Genomic DNA, 17988 nt, shown 5'->3' with positions numbered 1-17988 from the left:
ACCATGACGTCATGGAAATGCTTTCATAGACCTCCAGTTGTATAAAAGAAATGTTAACAATGCTTATACAATGGTCCTACAAATAGGAAGTCCTGCAGTTACTTCGTTATGAAATAATAAATTATTATTTGACTATTTGGAACTGAGTCTTTTACGGAGTGAGTTAATTGGTTTCATAATTAGAAGCCACAATTGTGGTGAGAATCACTCCCCCTCTGCCATATCCGCCCTTACACAACCCTCATCATAGCTACTCATTCTAAAAACTACCTCACCCTCTGAAATAACTTAGAGTCGGCCAAACTGGTGGCCATCTTGGATTTAGCTGGATAAGAATAAGAACCTGAAATAAATTTTAGACCATATTTTGGTAGAAGAGATATGGAAGGTGATTTAAAAAATTAAATTAATATATGCTGCTTAGTTTTTATTGGTTATTTAGAAATACAAGCTCTAAATTGTACTGTACTTTCCTGTATAAATATTAAAAAAAATTTAACCTAAAATGAAAATCTAAAAAGCGTTTTGATGAGTATTAATTACATTTTAAAAATTATACATCTCTAATAATTCATCGACCAAATACCATAGCGTAAACATGTTTGAGGCTTAACATTGTTTTTATGAAGCAAAAAAACACAACAAAGCTTCACTAATAGGCTTAATAATAAATATGTTAATAACAATCAATTTCCCACCTGTGTTAAAAACGAAAATATCATTCTGAGGCGTGGAAAATTTCCCTTTATTAGGTAGGTCCTTCTGCTACTAAACCCCGTGTGGCGAAACATATATTTTAGAAAATATGTTCATAAAGACTTATCATAAATTGAGTTCAAAAATAATATTCGTATCATACTGTTGGCCACATCAAACCTTATAGTATTTAAGTCTAGACACAATTATGGCTTTTGTTGAAATGGACAGTGGAATCTTTAAGAAATAAAATAATCGTTAGCGCATTTTTAAACCGTAACCTCGTTGACACATCTTCTTCGCCTTCCTTTCAGTGCAGTGGTGCCGAATTTTTATGGAACCCTTCAGAAGAACATGACTCCAGATTGCAGGAGTCGAGTCTGTGACAGCGTCACACTCCAGACGCTGCACTAAGAGGAAACATTCACACTGAATCAATCCTTCCCACCTTAGGCATTGTTGGGTGCAGTAGCGATAATCCGGTTATAAAAAATGCGAGGAATGCTCACAATCACAATGTGCCGTTGATCCGGGTGTCGGTGTTACAGCGATCGCTAGAATGTAGCAGTGCTATGTGAGGACAGACGACGGTTGTCAGGTAACAATGGAGATAATCCTGCAGAGCGGAGCGGCGCGGCGCGGCTGCTAGGTCAAGGTCACGTGACCGCTACACTGGTGCCGTAATTGCAGTGGCCGTGCAGCTGCAATTTGGCTCTCGGCAACTCTCCGCTCTGCATCCGTGATGCAATCTCTTCGGCGGACATCCTTGTCGGAGTCACTTTTTACTCTGCCTTTTTGTGTCCATTACTTTTTTAAGGAACTGTTTAGGCAGTGTTTGTGTTGAGTTTGGGTGCTTTAGGGATGGGGGGGGGAATTGGCCAGAATTTTATTTCTAGAGAGGGATAATTTTGGGGGTGAATAAGAAGTGAATAAATATTGTTTTAAATGCACGTGTTTGTTAAGATTTGTAGAATTTTAAATGCTTTTGGTTTGTCTAACTGAAGATACTCGTAAGGAGGAAAATTTAATTCAGGGGGATTATTCCCCCCCAATTCCTCTGTGGGTACGCCCCTGGACGCCCCTTGTAATAATTACATTTTTGGACAGCGCAATGTTCATTTTATTTCTAATGAAGCATTAAATTACATTAAAATAATTTTGGTTAATGTAATTGAAGATACTTGTAACGATGAAAATGTAATTTAGGGGGCATTAATCCCCCATAAACCCCCATAGGTACGCCCCTGGTTGCCCCTTGTATTGCGTCATAGGATCAGCTGATCATTAGAAAGGATCTTTATGTTTTTGGACAGCGTAATATTCATTTTATTTGTAGTGTAGCAGTTAAATTACCACGAATATTATTTTCATTCTACCATGACACCAACGTCACGGAAGAATTGTGTTGGAACACGAACACGGTAAAAATGGTTTTGTACATTGAAATACCTCAGCAACTTTCTTCTTATCATCTTTCTTTTTTTTATCATGAATTAAATTAATATCACAACAATAAATGTATTTGAATTTGAAATTTCACATTAGGCCATCATCGCTGCCGCACATGTTGCTTAGCACTTAGAGGCTGTAGAAACTGCGGGTGGTTCTAAGGGCGAAGGGTTGTCAACACGGTTTACAAAGTCCCGCCCAGCTGCAGTGAGGTCTGGCGGATTGAATTACTGAGCAAACATTCGGACGTTTTCGCCAGATGTTCGGCAAACACGGCACTGAGCGATGATCCGCTCTGGGTTCGGCCCGAGTGATCATTGCTTGAAAAGATCTTGTATTTTATTGTACTAAGACAAACCTGCTCGGTTTGATTTGGCTCATTCCTCTAGCTTGAGGTCGACCCAAATCCATCAAAGAACTAGGGCTCCTACTATACCATGTCCGCGCTGACTTTGCACTGGCAATCTGGCAACGTCGCACTCACTTAGGTTCTATCATGGATTCTGTGTCTGCACCCGTTCATGAAAAAATACGATGGTACGTTACTAATTGTTAGGGAATAAATGAATACGCTGGTGCCTATTACTCACACTATCTTGTGCCACAAGTGTTCGCCAGTGTTTTTCCACTTCTGCACCTTACAGCCTGTTCCTATCGTGTGTGAGTTTGTTATCAACATCGTGTGCAACGGAGATGAACGTGTGAACACTTTACACTAGGTGTTCTGTAAGAGTAAAGGATTTAAAAGCAGTTCCATTTTGTAACAAAGTAAATTAAAAGCCAGCTATAGTGGCGGCCATGTTGGTTTCTGCCCCTATAAGAACAGATTGAATTCTTATATACGCTTACGGCCATATTTTCAGTCGTAGAATTATGGTTGGGGGAGGGGGGTTCTCATTTTTAAAAAACGTGCTTTTAGTTTTTTTCGATATTTTTACGGATTATTAATTTATTCTACGGAAAAAACTTAACGTTAAAAATTTTAATCTTTTCGACAAAAAAGTGTTTGGAACGCGTATTTGTATGATCTTTTAGGAACGAGACAACTCCTTAACGCTACGATCAAAAATAAGGGCATACATGTGCACGAGGTTTAACATTGTTCCCATAAGAGAAAACTCAAGGCCGTTTCTCTACCTTGCTCCTAAACACGTGGCACTGCCGTTCCGACTTTAATTAATTCCTGTGATAAAGCGATATCGATGAATGTGCTGGAGGAGCAAACATTGACGAAGTGCTTCCGGTCGTCTTATCTCTATCTGGGACCGGGAGACGAAATCGATTGAGTCATGTCAGCGAAGCTAGAGGGCGACACTGATGGAAGGCGACACAGTGACAGTGGATGGCGTAACTGCGTACTGCAAACTGCGCAACTTCCGCCGGAACTGCTTGCGCAAAGCGGAGACGGGATGCAAGCAAGGCAAGGATGAATGATAAGGTTCTCTAAGTTCACTCACGACGCTGATCAGCGCTCTGGGACATTAAATATTTGAAACACTATTGTACTGAAGGATCTGTCTGAAGAAGTGTTTTCACTGAGGTACCTGTCTAAGGAAATTCGCAATTATGTGGTGTATTTCGGCTACGTATTCCACATAATTGCGTGTGGGATGTTTTAGGGAACTGGTCTAACTCATCCTTTGAGAGAGTCATAAGAATTCTGGAAAAGATGACGATTAAGGCCATCTGTGGTTTCAAAGACCGCGAAGGTTGCCGGGGTACCTTCGCAAAGAAGAGTTCGTGGCGCTTCCGTTTCTATGTTTGATGAAGTACCCACGCCCACTTTTATCAAGCAAGAAATAGAAAGTGCCTAAAAATCCACTTTGGTTCTAAAATTGCGATTATTAATATTGAAAGAGCCTGTTAAATGCAATCAACTGTGTAAACATTGTTTTATGACAGCAAAACCACATATATGTTTTCATTTATTTAACCACATTTTCAATTTGTGTATATTTATAGCCGTGAACGCTTTCATAATAATAACAACACATCTTATTTCAATCTATTATGCAATAACTATTGAGCACATCGTAAAAATATCCTGATAATAAGATTAAGTAAAAATACACGTTACATTTTAGCAAATATTAAGTATGCAGTGCTTGGTCGGTTCTGTTATTGGAGATATCAAAGACTAGTTATCAAATTACTATAAATTTTGAGACTGTCGAACAACCCATCTTAGTTGTCTTTTGAAATAGTTAGGCTTTTCGGATATGTATATTTTCTTGATCGGGGATAAAAGCAAAATCAACTGTGGGACAAGAAATACTAAGGCCGGAATAAATTACAATGGCCATAAGTATACACTTTTTGGAACAACGCAAACTCAACATTGGAGTCAGAAATATAATCCACTCGATTCATAAGTGCTCACATACGTGAAAAGACTACGAATTGTGTGCAAAGCCGCGGGTAACTGCTGGTAATGGATAATGTAGTGTTAAGGTACTGTTCATAACCAGTGGGGCGTAGCCTGGATGGATTTTCGAACCTATATTTTAACCGGGTCCCTAAGAATGTCCATGTAAAATTTCAGTACAATCGATACAGTAGTTTTATGTAATTCGGTAACAAACACACAGACAGACATAATTCAATTTTTATGTAATAGTTAATTTTTCATTATTTTATGTACCCATACAATCTTTGAACCCACCGTAAATAAGTCTTGCAGATCGGATGATTCTACTACCGGACTATGGTTCAGTCACAGATCACGGCGCCGTGGAATGTTGAGAAGTGTCACCAGAACACTGTTCAGTTCAGTATCGGTAGTGTACGGTAGGAGGATGAGAGAAGTGTCACCAACATTGTTCAGTTCAGTACCGGTAGTGTACGGTAGGAGGATGAGAGAAGTGTCACCAACATTGTTCAGTTCAGTACCGGTAGTGTACGGTAGGAGGATGAGAGAAGTGTCACCAACACTGTTCAGTTCAGTACCGGTAGTGTACGGTAGGAGGATGAGAGAAGTGTCACCAACACTGTTCAGTTCAGTACCGGTAGTGTACGGTAGGAGGATGAGATAAGTGTCACCAACATTGTTCAGTTCAGTACCGGTAGTGTACGGTAGGAGGATGAGAGAAGTGTCACCAACATTGTTCAGTTCAGTACCGGTAGTGTACGGTAGGAGGATGAGAGAAGTGTCACCAACACTGTTCAGTTCAGTACCGGTAGTGTACGGTAGGAGGATGAGAGAAGTGTCACCAACATTGTTCAGTTCAGTACCGGTAGTGTACGGTAGGAGGATGAGAGAAGTGTCACCAACATATTGTTCAGTTCAGTACCGGTAGTGTACGGTAGGAGGATGAGAGAAGTGTCACCAACATTGTTCAGTTCAGTACCGGTAGTGTCCGGTAGGTAGGAGGATGGTAGCGCGTCTGATTGCTTTGCATAAGTAGGTCACAGCGATAAGCGGTATTTCGGAAACCGGTTTCCTGTCGTTTATCTCTGTAGCTATTCTGGGAAAATTGCAAGAGAAGAGGTAGAATTGCGACCATTACCAATAAAGATCTGCCAATATTAGAGAAAGTATTTTAACTATATTTATCACTTCCCATTTACCTAGATTTTGATGTTATGCATTAAACAATGATATTTAGTATATTTTTAATTCTGACACTTCAAACAAACTAAAATGTAATTTTATTGTTACATGTTAAAACGTAAAGATTTATTTTACTAAATAAATTCTTTTTGGAGGAATACATTTTAGTATTATACCCATTAAACAGCACCCTTACTCTTTGATGTGAATTCTTGTTTTATACCGGTATGTGATTTAAACTAATTAAAGTTCATAAAAAAGAAGGTAACTTTAGCCTATATTCAAGACAGTTGTAATTTTATAACAAACCTTGTTACAGTTAGTTGTGTGAGGTTTTAGGTTTTGATTTGACCAGAAATATTAATATACGGTAGATAATGGAAAGCAGAACGTGGATGGCAGTGTACTTTATTTATCTTTTATTTTCTGTTCAGGATTGACAACTATAAATTGGCAACATCTTACGATCGAACTCATTTTAAAGGGGGAGGTGTGGCAATTTTCGTTAAATCTGGTATTGAATTCCTTCCACACACGTTGACTCACAGTTGTGATTTAGATTTTGAAGTGGATGGAATAAAAATCGACCTGAACTCTGATGACAAAATTACAATTATTGGCTTATATCGTTCTCCAAACGGATGCAGCAATATTTTTTTTGAAAATTTTGAAAATCTTCTAAATTCCATCTGTTTGAAGTCGTCAAAGTTTATCATAACTGGCGACTTTAACATTGATGTTTTAGACCACACCAACCCCCTGACCCAGCGGCTACGCGACATCCTAAATTCTTTCGGATTGATCTGGTCAGTAAACACGCCAACACGAGTAACCGCCACATCGAGTAAAGCCATCGACAACGTCATCACGAACATTCCAAACGCCTCGGTCACTGTTTTCAATGCGGCCATCTCTGACCACTTCGCTCAGGAGACCACTATCAGTAACTTTCAGCCAGAAATTGAACACCCGTCATCCATAATCAAAAGAGACACTAGCTCGAAAAACATTGCCCTTTTGAATTTGTTTTTAAAAAATGAGTCCTGGTCATTTTTAGACAATCTTGAAAGCGTAGATGAAGCTTACACCGCGTTTCATAATCTTTTTGTCTATCACTTAAATGTAACTTGTCCTTTCAAAAATTTTAAAGAACGCAAACAAGCAAAACAAAATGCTTGGGTGACGAAGGAAATTTTAGAATTACGAGAACGGCTAAAATTTTACCATTCGATTTACATTAGCACCGAAAATGAACAATTTAAAACATTTTTTAGAAATTTCAAGAGCAAATATCGGAAAACAATAAAATCTGCAAAAGCACGTGAAATTGAAACAAAATTGAAAAATTGCGAAAACTTTTCCAAAACTGCTTGGGGCATTATTAAAAATGTAACAACACAGCCAAATTGCTCAAAAAATTCCCAAATTCCAAAGCTCAAAATCCAGGACGAAATTATTTCAGATCCCTCTAAAGTGGCAAGTGAGTTCAACTCATTTTTTTCATCTGTGGCATCACTTGACCCATCATTCAAAGGCCTCAATTGCAGCGAAGTGTCATCGATGGGACCGGTCTCATCCATGGCACTGTCTCCTGTGAGTGAGGAAGAGGTGGCCCGCGTGATACAAGGATTGAAACCAAAAACATCATGTGACATCAACGGCATGTCTGTGTGGCTGCTCAAACGTTGCTCTAAGCATATTTTGGCTCCACTTACAAATTTGATCAACTTGTCTTTCGCACAAGGCATTTTTCCCTTCCTTTTGAAATCTGCGAAAGTCACACCCATTTTCAAAAAAGACGATCCTTGCCTTGCAAGCAACTATCGTCCAATTTCAATCCTCCCAGTCATGAGCAAAGTTCTTGAAAAGATTTTTCTTGTCAGATTTGAAAATTTTCTTGATCGTTTTGAAATCCTCTGTTCCGAACAATTCGGTTTCAGAAAAAACAAATCCACAATCGATGAGGTCACAGACCTAATCGATACAGTTGTCGATGGCCTGGAGAGAAGAGAACATGTGCTAAGCATATTTCTAGACCTCTCTAAAGCATTCGACTGTGTACATCACGAAACACTGTTGTACCAGTTGACGACATGTGGTGTTCGAGGTCTGCCGCACGAATGGATTTCGTCTTACCTCAGGGATAGAAGCCAGTGTGTGCAGATTGCAAATACCCTGTCAGGAAAGGTTCAAATGACTTACGGTGTCCCACAGGGATCTATCCTTGGACCTGTCCTATTCCTTGTGTACGTCAACAGATTGAACTCATCGATCCTTACAGCGAAGATGGTTCAGTATGCTGACGATACAACTCTCTGCATCAGAGCAAAAACAAAACATGAATTAGAAATCAACTCATTTTTAGAACTGAATTCATGTATTCAGTATTTTTCAACACTAAATCTGAGGACCAACAGTTCCAAATCAAGCGTTGTCAATTTCTTTCTTCGGCAGCAAGAACCTGACAATTTCGCTGCCGTGATGGCGGATGATGTTCTAATAGAAGAAACTGATTCCACCAAGTTCCTCGGAATGCACCTAGATCGAGGGCTGACTTGGGACGATCACATTGACAGCATTTGTTCAAAGGTTTCCTCAGGCATTTATGTCTTACGGAACCTTGCAAAATTCTGCTCTTTGGATATACTAAGAACGGCCTACTTTGGCCTACTTGTATATCCACATCTGACATACGGTTTGAGACTGTGGGGCAGCTGTTCTAAATACAAATTCGAACGTGTATTTAGAAGTCAAAAGAAAGCTGTCCGAATCATTTCAAAATTGAACTTCAGAGATTCATGCAAAAACACCTTCAGGGAGCTTGGATTGCTGACTTTGCCCTGTCTCTATATCCTGGAGGTTGTCCTGTACTGCCGTTCTAAGTGTAACTTGGTTCAAGGCAGGGACGTTCACCAGTATGGGACTAGAGGCAGGGACAACTTCCGCGTTCAACAGCACAGAACTGCAGCATTCGAACGTTTACCGTCTGAGGTTGGTGTCAAGCTAATCAATAAGCTCCCTGAAGAGATCAAACAATTGAATGACCAAAAAAAATTTAAAACTCGACTAAGACACCTTCTGGTGTCGAGGGTGTTTTACTCAGTTGACGAGTTTATGGAGAGCCGCTGGGACGAAATTCAAAACTAACACGATCAATCCTCTGGTTCTGGTGTGGCAGTGGCAGGATTGTCTGGTGAGAATGAAGATGAGAGTGAATGAGAGAAACATGTGACTGTGTGCGTGAGTGAATGAAGTGTAGGCCTACCTTTTTATTATTTAAATATTCTGTGACGTTTGTATGCAATTTTATTATTGTTACCGCAATAAAGTTATATTATTATTATTATTATTATTATTTTCCACACGGTTTATCAGATAAATTTGATAAAAACTATGCTAATTTTGTATTATCCGGAAGCCATTCTTTTCCTATCTACTATTCGTTATTGGATAATTACGAATCGCTTCGTGGTTGAATTTATGTTTTGTCACGTGTAGGGTGCTCGTCAAGTGGAAATATAATTTGCATGGTTTATTATTTCACAGTATTTTAGGATTCACATTTGAAAAAGAGTGCAGATGTAAGTTTTGAAACGTCGTGATTTTTTTCTATTAAAACCTTAACGATGGTGTATGATCATTAACTGGTAAGTATTCTTAACCACAAACTATATACACATTTGCTTTATAAGGTGGGTTGTCTATTTCACTTTTGTTCTTTACTACTGATTATTCGGTGTACCTAGATACTATGGCTTATCGATATTGTCTTGTTCGTCAATCGCTTCGCTTACTATCGACCTATTTCGCTTGTATTCATAGAGGAAGAACACTATAGTTGGCACGAGCCTAGAATTGTGAGCGACGAGAAACGGTTAAGTGCGCTATTTTCCTCTATTTCTACCACAGCCAACCCCACAACCCCCAGTTCCGGCGGTGGTCGAGACAGGCCGGAAGTACTTCCGACAAGTCAGCTGTTCCGGAAGTGGATTTATTCTGGGTTTCGCGGGGTTAATTAGCGGGGTCGTCGAAGTAGCTCCCGGACCCAGAGCCATTGTATGAATGTCGGCTGTCATTTTCAAGATACCTACAAGCATATCAGGCCCATTATATACCTGTGGGTCCAGTAGCTGGGATATGGATATGCAGAGCAATCGATTTTGGGATTGGACTTTTTTTACATTAAATTCATAGCATTTCAAGGCAATGTCTCTAAATACAGAAACAGGAGAATTTGTTTGAGCACTCCGCTTGAAATTACGGACATTTAAAGTTGAAAATTTAGGAATTATTGTAATCATCCCAATTAAAAATGAAGATAAATGCGTACATTTTATAGTATGTACATGGTGTTTAGCTTCAGGGAGTGACATGTTTTTAATTTGTAGAAAAATAATTTCGTTAAGAAGGCAAAATAAAAAACACATGTTAATTTTAAGTATCATAGTGTATTATAATCTTAAGTCATAAAAAAAGAAAAATCCGAGAAGCTACAACTCGTGCACTTACCTAAGTACTGTATAAATTTCAAAATTTATTGTTCTGCAGCCGTTTTTATTTAGGTCTAATTGCAATATGTGTAGATTTTATACTTAAAATGTCCAATTTCACGTGAAGTGATGGAACAAAATTTTCTACTTTTTCTATACGCAAGGAAGGAATTATGAATATGGCATTAAAACCATTTCCAAATCTAAAATAGATGCATGGACATTGGCAAAGGCGAGATGAATGATGAGTGAGAGGATGAAAAGAGAGTGAAAGAGAATGTAAAGGATCTGGCTAGCCTTCTCCTGTGCAGTTACCAACTGCAGTCTTTGTAGGTTAGGTTGGAACTTGGCGATGGCTAACCAAGAATTTTGAAAATGGAAGGGATAAAGAACAGAAATACTGGGAGAGAAGATGAAGGGGCCTGTCTGTCATCACTCCAGAGATAACAAGTACTACAGTTTTCAGAGTATTTTCCATTTTCCAAATTAATGGAACTTCCAAAACATAGCGTTGCACCAAATGCTAGGTAAAGAGGAGATATGTTCATTTTAATCGTCCAAAAATGCTTATCGCAAAAGCATTTCGTACTTTCTTATAAAGCACGGCGAATACAATAAAATACTATGCTTTTAGTAAATCATACAATGTTCAGAAAAGGAAGTATACTCAACAAAATCCTGTGGGAATTTGAATTAAAATACCAATTTCAAATCAAAATCATGCGTGAAAAGAAGTTTATACGTTATTGACGTGAATTCCCGCAAACCCATTACTGTACTCCTACGTCATGGACGCAGTTTCCCGCAAACTATATTTGAGGCTAGTTTTAAAGTATAGTACTTTAAACGTGTGTTTTTTTAATTTTTTTAATTCTTGAGCCAGGGTTCAAAATCACACTTGAAAGACCTTCCACATTCGAAATTTATGAGAGTAATAAGATAATTCTCGTTTCCTCCAGCATGGATGACATTATCATGAGATTTCAGGTTGAAACGCCACACATGTTGAATTTGTTTAAATGCTCCATTTATACAGCAGACCGGTTTGTGAAATTTCCTCGTTATGAATGTTGACTTAGTAGAACTTCAGATAAAATGTCTTAGTTTTTCTAGTTCTTCTCTTGCCAACACTGAGAAAATTTAAATCAAATAAATTTCTTCTCGTTATGCTTGGGTTCGGCATTTTCATCGCCATCTGCAAAATATTTTAGAACTTTAAGAAGAACTTGAAGAAGAGAGCAGATCCGATTCCCGAAACGTCGTGTTTTTCTTCATAATGAATCCTTCTTTTTAGAAAGTACTGATAACATTTCTCGGGGAAACCGTCAATAATTTAGAGAAGCTTAAAACTAATGGCACGTCACACGTCATACTAATCCCACAAGAAGTAGCGCAAAGCAGCGGCGTCCCATTGTAAACCGGATGTCGCTCAGTCACAGGTCGGTTTTGCGACCGGAAGCGCCCGTCACTCGCCAATTTCCGGAGCCAAATCACGCCGCGAGCTGCAGTAGGTGGCCGCCGCCGCGCCGCCAAGGCGGTACGTCATTCAGGTGTCATTCGAGTACACTATTAGACATGTAATTGGGCGTGTTTTAGCACATCCAGCTTTCTAACACAATAATAATAACATATGTTCTCCAATGGTAAAATAAAATTGTGGAAGATAGTTCCAGGAAATTGCCAGATGCTGAGTAAATCACGGTTTTTTAGGTTATGTTTATGGAAGTGTTTGTAAATACAACAAGTATCGGATTGTGAAGTTTAGTTGGTACTTTCTGATTAAACGGAGGCCAAAAAACGGGATTTAGCAACTTTGGGTGGCTAGTTACACAGTAAATACTGTGCAACATATTTGTTTATCATCTGTACACAATTATCACGTTAAAGGAATTGTTATCTGCTCGGACAGTCAGATCAGTGAAAGTATATCAAGTCGAAGAAGGTAGCTCTTATCAGATTCGTGCCTCGGTTTATCATACATAACCTAACTCTGTAGCTCATTATTATCTTTGTTTTCGTACTGTACACTTGTTCTAGTGATTTGTAGATAGTGTAGGGAGTGATACTAATTTGATTTGGGATTTGCCAAAGAGCGAGGAAGAAGATGTATCGTTTTTACAGAGTAAAGGATATTTGATACTGTGTAAGTGGTCATAACATGGAATTGTATTTTACTGCTAATAATCCATTTTGGCAATGTAACACTAGGCCATACTGAAAAAACTCTGACTTCGTGAGGATACATAGTTTTCTCACAGTAGTCATGTGTCACAATGTTCCGATTTATATATTTTTGGTGAGAACAATTAACATCTATATTTTGGTGCGAGAAACAGCGCTTTCGTCACACCTTTCACCGACCTTATCGATTTTTGGAATACTCAAATATACATGTGTGATTATCATTTTGTAAAATACTTAATAAAGGTATAGTTTTTGTGTTCATAATCGAACTTGTATACCTACTTTTTAATCGTTAAACGGGTGGCCCCCGTTTAATCAGAAAGTACCGTTTAGTTCTATAAACAATATAATACGTTCACTTGAATTTGGATCATGTTATACTGTTTTCATAAAAAAAACAGTCGGATAATTTTATTCGAACTAGTTTAGGGTGGCGTGTGGAACCGGCTCGAGTCCTTGAAGACCGGCTGGTGATGCCTCTCGACCTTCGTTCACCAAGTTAATCTGATTGAGGGGAGACCCACGCGCGCGGCGTCTCCATCCATTCATTGACAGTCTCCTATCGCAGCCATCTAGCCCAATCTGTGAAAATATCCGGGCGTACGGAACGAGAAACGTCCAAATATCAATACGTTAAAGCTGCGCGCCCACTGCGTCGTCACGGCCGTCAACGGCGTTCCGCACCTTCGGCATGCTCGATAGAAAGTCTGGAGCTACAAACTGTAGGACTGTTGGTACAGCATTTTCAGCGTTCTACGCTGGAATATTTTAACAGTGTGAGAAGAGAAAACGTCTGGGAATAAAATGGAGCTGCTATGAAACCACCAGGTTTGTTTTCATTTTCTTGATACATTATGACGTCAATAATCCGTTCTAAGTTCGATTAGTCTCTTCTCTATATAATTGTGCTTCCAGCATCAGTAATAGTGTTTCAAACTTGTCGTGAGTCATCCTGAAGTAGGTACTCAAAAACACTTATCTTCCACAAGGTCAGGGAACAAAGTGTGAAATTCGCCACAAATCAGTCTGTTTCTGTTAATTTTATAAATTGAAAACCTCCTTTTTTATTTAAACATTCTTCTCTTCTTCTGTAAAAAAACGCACTCACTACCACAATTTCCTCCTCCACATCCATCTTTCAAGAGATCCTCTCCCAAACTGACTTCTGTTTTGGTGGAGGCGGAATGGAGGACAGTACGGAACGCCCGACGACCCAGTGAGCCCCTTGGGCGCGTAGCTTAAAAAAGAAAAACGGCCCCAAACCGCTCACTTGAGGCACTCCACAAAGATCCTGCGTTAGGCTGGCCCGCCGAAGCGATGGCAGGCCGCCGGACCTTGTTCTCTCCAATAGCCGTTAATCCGAGGGTCTCGGGTTCTAATTAGCTCTAAGCAGGATGTCGGCGCCGGCTACTTCCTCCTCGGCGTGACCGCAGCTCCGGGCGGGAAACTGTGGCCAGTGGCTGGGGGCGGAAGCTATTTTTAAAAGCTAGTTTCAACGACTAGGACTCGGGACTGCCCGGCCACCCACGTGATCTGGTGTGGTCAGTTGAGTAAATGTTGTAATTTAATTAGCAGCTTTGATCGTTTGCCTACATGCATTTCTACACGGGATAATTTGTGGAGCCCAGGAGTACCTGGTGACACTTGTCGAGACCAAATCTTCGGCAATCTTGAACTTTACATGGTATCTAAATAGTTATAGGCAAAGATGAGGAATTTCTGGAATATTTTGTTTTTAACATTGTAAAGTTATTCTTAATAAATTGTAATCTATATAGTATACGATGCTAAATTCAATCCTATTAAACAACAAATTCAGTCCTATTAAACAGCATAATAGAATAGATAATATTGTAAAATAACCAAGAAAATACATGTTTTGAAATTTATTTGCCTCCCATATTGAGAGTTTTAATCAAAAGGAGATATCTTAGCTCTATATCTTTATCTCTCAGGATATATTATTTTAAATGCAATTGTTTCAAAAATTAATTCTAGTTTATATGCTCTTCTCAGAATGTCAAAATTGTGCTCACAAGAAACTCTAATAATGATTTATTTTTCACATTCCATTCACATATTATATTTGGTATCTCATTATATGGGTCCACATCAATAACAAATTTAGATTCAATTTTAGTGATACAAGAAAAGCAATTCGTGTCATTTTAAAACTTCAATGGAATAAAACTGTGAAGGCTACCTGACTGACCTGCCAATGTACTCTTTTTCTGAATTTTATACAATAGTTTTCACCATTGTTAAAATTATATTGTATTAGATACTAATATAAAGCATATTTAGTAAACTTAACCGTTTATTTTCTCAATCATGTGACGCCATTCATGTACACCATGTGTAACAACTGAATGAAGGTTTTCTGATTCTGATTCACTGTTGTTGGTGTTCTAGAGGAGAGTGATGGGATGCAAGCTCTAGCCAGGTACAACAAGGACCTGGGCCACTCCCAGGGCGGCCACACCATGTGGTTAGTGGATCTTCCACTTCCTCATCAAGGTATGTACAGTTAGATCTATCCTGGAATGAGCTTATTCAAATATTGAGTAAAAAGCTTGGATCTGGTATTTTTACAGTGCGAAGGATAAAATGGATAAGGGAGCTGGACGCTGCAAAAGTAGCATATTACACCTACCTTAGTCCATTAGAGAGTTGCAGAAGTGCATAAAATCACTTAAGCTTCTGACGATTGTGTCTTTGTATATACATGCATTGGTCATGTACACAGACCAAATAGACTTAGCAAGAGGAAGTGATGTACACTACTACAACACTCGTAGAGCTAAAGATTATATTCTACCAGCACATCACACCACTAAATACAGTAAGAAACCCTCTTACATTGGACGCAAGATCTACGACTCACTCCCTCTGGATCTGAAGAATCTTACTGGAAGACAACTCAAAAATCAACTCAAAGACTGGCTGATGCAGCGACCCTTCTACACCCTAAATGAATATTTTTACTTAGTAAAGGACTCAAACAAGATTTTGTAAAGCAATACTCAATTTTGTTCTACTTTTGTAATGTATTGCATTGTAAGCTAGACACCATGTTATTTCTTGAAGAAATTAACAATAAAGGATTCTTTGATTTTGTTTGATTTGAGACTAAGTCAAATAAGTTCTTACTATACAAGAATTAAACATTAAAAGAAACATACTTTAAAATATAACATTTAAAATAGATTTCAACATATTTTGATGGTTTGAAATAAACGTACTTGACTTACTTATCTTAAAGAAAATCTATATAAAGATTGTGGTTAACCCATGTAAGGTCTGATCACGGGACATGGTCACCTGAGGAAGCATCTTCACAGAGTCGGCATCCTTCAGGAGGATCCGCTCTGTAGAATGTGTGATGAGCAGGAGGAAACTGCTGAACACTTGCTCTTTGATTGTCCTTCAGTAGCAAGGGAGCGGTATGCCATCTTTGGTAGTTTGGACAAGGGTGGTGAATTTCCCCAGGAGGACCTGATAGGTTGTTTTCGGCAGTTTGAGGAACCGCTGAAACTGTAGACTGGTCGGCCTCATGGTGTGCTTCCGGGGTGCACAAAAGGCCCTTGAGACTTAAGTGCATGGTAGTAGGCCACCCCATAGAAGAAGAAGAAGAACCCATGTAATTAATTCCAAAATATGATTCCCACTTTTAGTTCATCACATAAATACTATATACTATTGTAACATAAACTACAGTAAAGGGTGATGCGTTTCCAATTTTAAAACGTAAACAGAATAGAATTTGGTCTACAGTTGCTAAAAATATATGTCAGACACATTGAAAAACTCATCCAGTGAATAAAACTAGAATATCTAGAAACTGGCATATCTAGAAGCCAGTTGTAAAATTTAGTTTTAAAAGTACTTATAGGGTATGTAGCTATTAAGGTTATTAACTTACTATTTAAAGTTTTACCAAGTCTATAAAAATAAATTAAAGCATCGTTTTTTTTTCTGGTGTTATATTCATATGATTTATGTTTGATAAGATGAAAATTTCTTAATACATATACCACCAAATCATATTTGTAAATATTAGTTATAGTTTGAGTTTGCAATTTTTTAAACAGGGAATTACAATGTTCCATTGAGGGTGCCTGTGAAATTATTCGAACTACTTTCTTTTGCAAAATCAGAATTTCTCCTATCTGACTGCAATTATCATAAAAATTATACAACATCTAAAGACAATGTAATTTTGGTCAATGCAATGAGTTAATCGTCTTATAAAAAATGACTTATACAGACAACACTGTACATTTTCTCTTTGCAAACCTGTAGCCCCTTCTTACTCATAGACTTATCAGTTTGTTTACTCTCCATCTTTCTAGCTTGCTGAAATCCTCTATCTGTCTCTGTTCTTGCATAAGTCTGTGGAATAAGTATGTAATTATCAATTTAAATTCACTCATATTAGAATGTGATGAATTCAGATTTTTGTACTTAAATGAATGTAGAAGTAGTGAGTAACTTTTTCTACTCTAACTAAAAGTGAGATTGTTTTAGTTGTCACCTAGTGTCCACTATCTTCTAGTATTATTAATGTTGATTTAAACACTTTATCCTTACTTATCATACTTGTACTGTATTTAATTTTTAATGTCTTAAGCTGCCAAGATTCAGTTCAAGACTCATTAACTTAAGTTGGGAACTGTGCTCTCCGCCAAGATATTCAATGTCTGTAGTTCTTAGACAGTTTATTATCCATTTCCAAGGTTCTGAAGTGGAATGTGACATGTTTAAAGCATTTCAAGTGTTTTTTCCCGCGTTATCAAGTCCTTAAAATGATAAATCAAGTTCAGATAAGAAAATCAAGGTCTACATTCGAACTAGATAGTATTGCTAAAGCCCGAAAGATACAAGAATCTGAAATTCTTAACACTATTTAAGGGAATGTTGATAAAACAATTATTTTGTCTTCATTGACTTTGAGGAAGAAGAATAGGAGAATATGGACACTGATGTTGCCAGACTCTTTAAGGAAAACATGAATTTGATGACCATTCAAATCCATAATTTAGAATAGTTTGATGCTGATTTAAAAATATTTATAAAGCTTTCTTGATAAAGTGGAGCAATACTAAATAATGAGAATAATGATTTATTCCATAATAACTAAACAATTAAATAACATTACAAAATTAAATAACATCCTAATGCCATGGTGGTGAGTTCTCCTTCGTGTACTGGTCTATCCAGTTGCTTACCCTTTAAACTATGTGAGCAGAAAAATGTTATTGATCTTATTTAAAAATTCTCAGAAAAAAAGATCAAAAAGCGATCGCTCACATTATAGGAAATTTTGAACCTGGAAGAGTTTACAAATTCATGCCTCTGGAACATTAAAAAAATGTTAAAAGTCTTTCTAAATTTGTTTTTTTGTGAAACATTCTGCAGGTCACAATTTTAAACTGATTTTCTTAAAATTCAGCATGAACCATGCTTTCTCAATTGTTTTTGATAAGTTTGACAGTCATATCAGTTAGATATTGTGGAGATATATTTAAAAATGTATATTATGGAAATGGTTTGTGATTCTTTAATTATTATTCTAGGTTTTCCAAAACTAAAGACCAAAACCTAAATCTTTTAAGTCTA

At 37.9% G+C, this 17988-nt stretch overlaps 1 protein-coding gene across 5 annotated transcripts in view; it reads left to right on the top strand.

The window, feature by feature from the left end:
- The window catches only part of LOC124366266 (E3 ubiquitin-protein ligase HECW2), a 106231-nt gene that overhangs the window by 22863 nt on the left and 65380 nt on the right, over nt 1–17988 (top strand). For all 5 annotated transcript variants that reach the window (XR_006922796.1, XM_046822666.1, XM_046822667.1 and 2 more), the window contains exon 2: nt 14782–14886. Coding sequence is in view for 4 of the 5 variants with exons in the window: in XM_046822666.1 (XP_046678622.1) it covers nt 14796–14886 (91 nt within the window). In the remaining variant the exon portion in view is untranslated. The remainder of the gene's footprint in view (nt 1–14781; nt 14887–17988) is intronic.

This window comes from Homalodisca vitripennis, chromosome 7, assembly GCF_021130785.1.
Source record: "Homalodisca vitripennis isolate AUS2020 chromosome 7, UT_GWSS_2.1, whole genome shotgun sequence".
Classification (NCBI taxonomy): domain Eukaryota; kingdom Metazoa; phylum Arthropoda; class Insecta; order Hemiptera; family Cicadellidae; genus Homalodisca; species Homalodisca vitripennis.
This window is presented reverse-complemented; position numbering and strand designations above follow the sequence as displayed.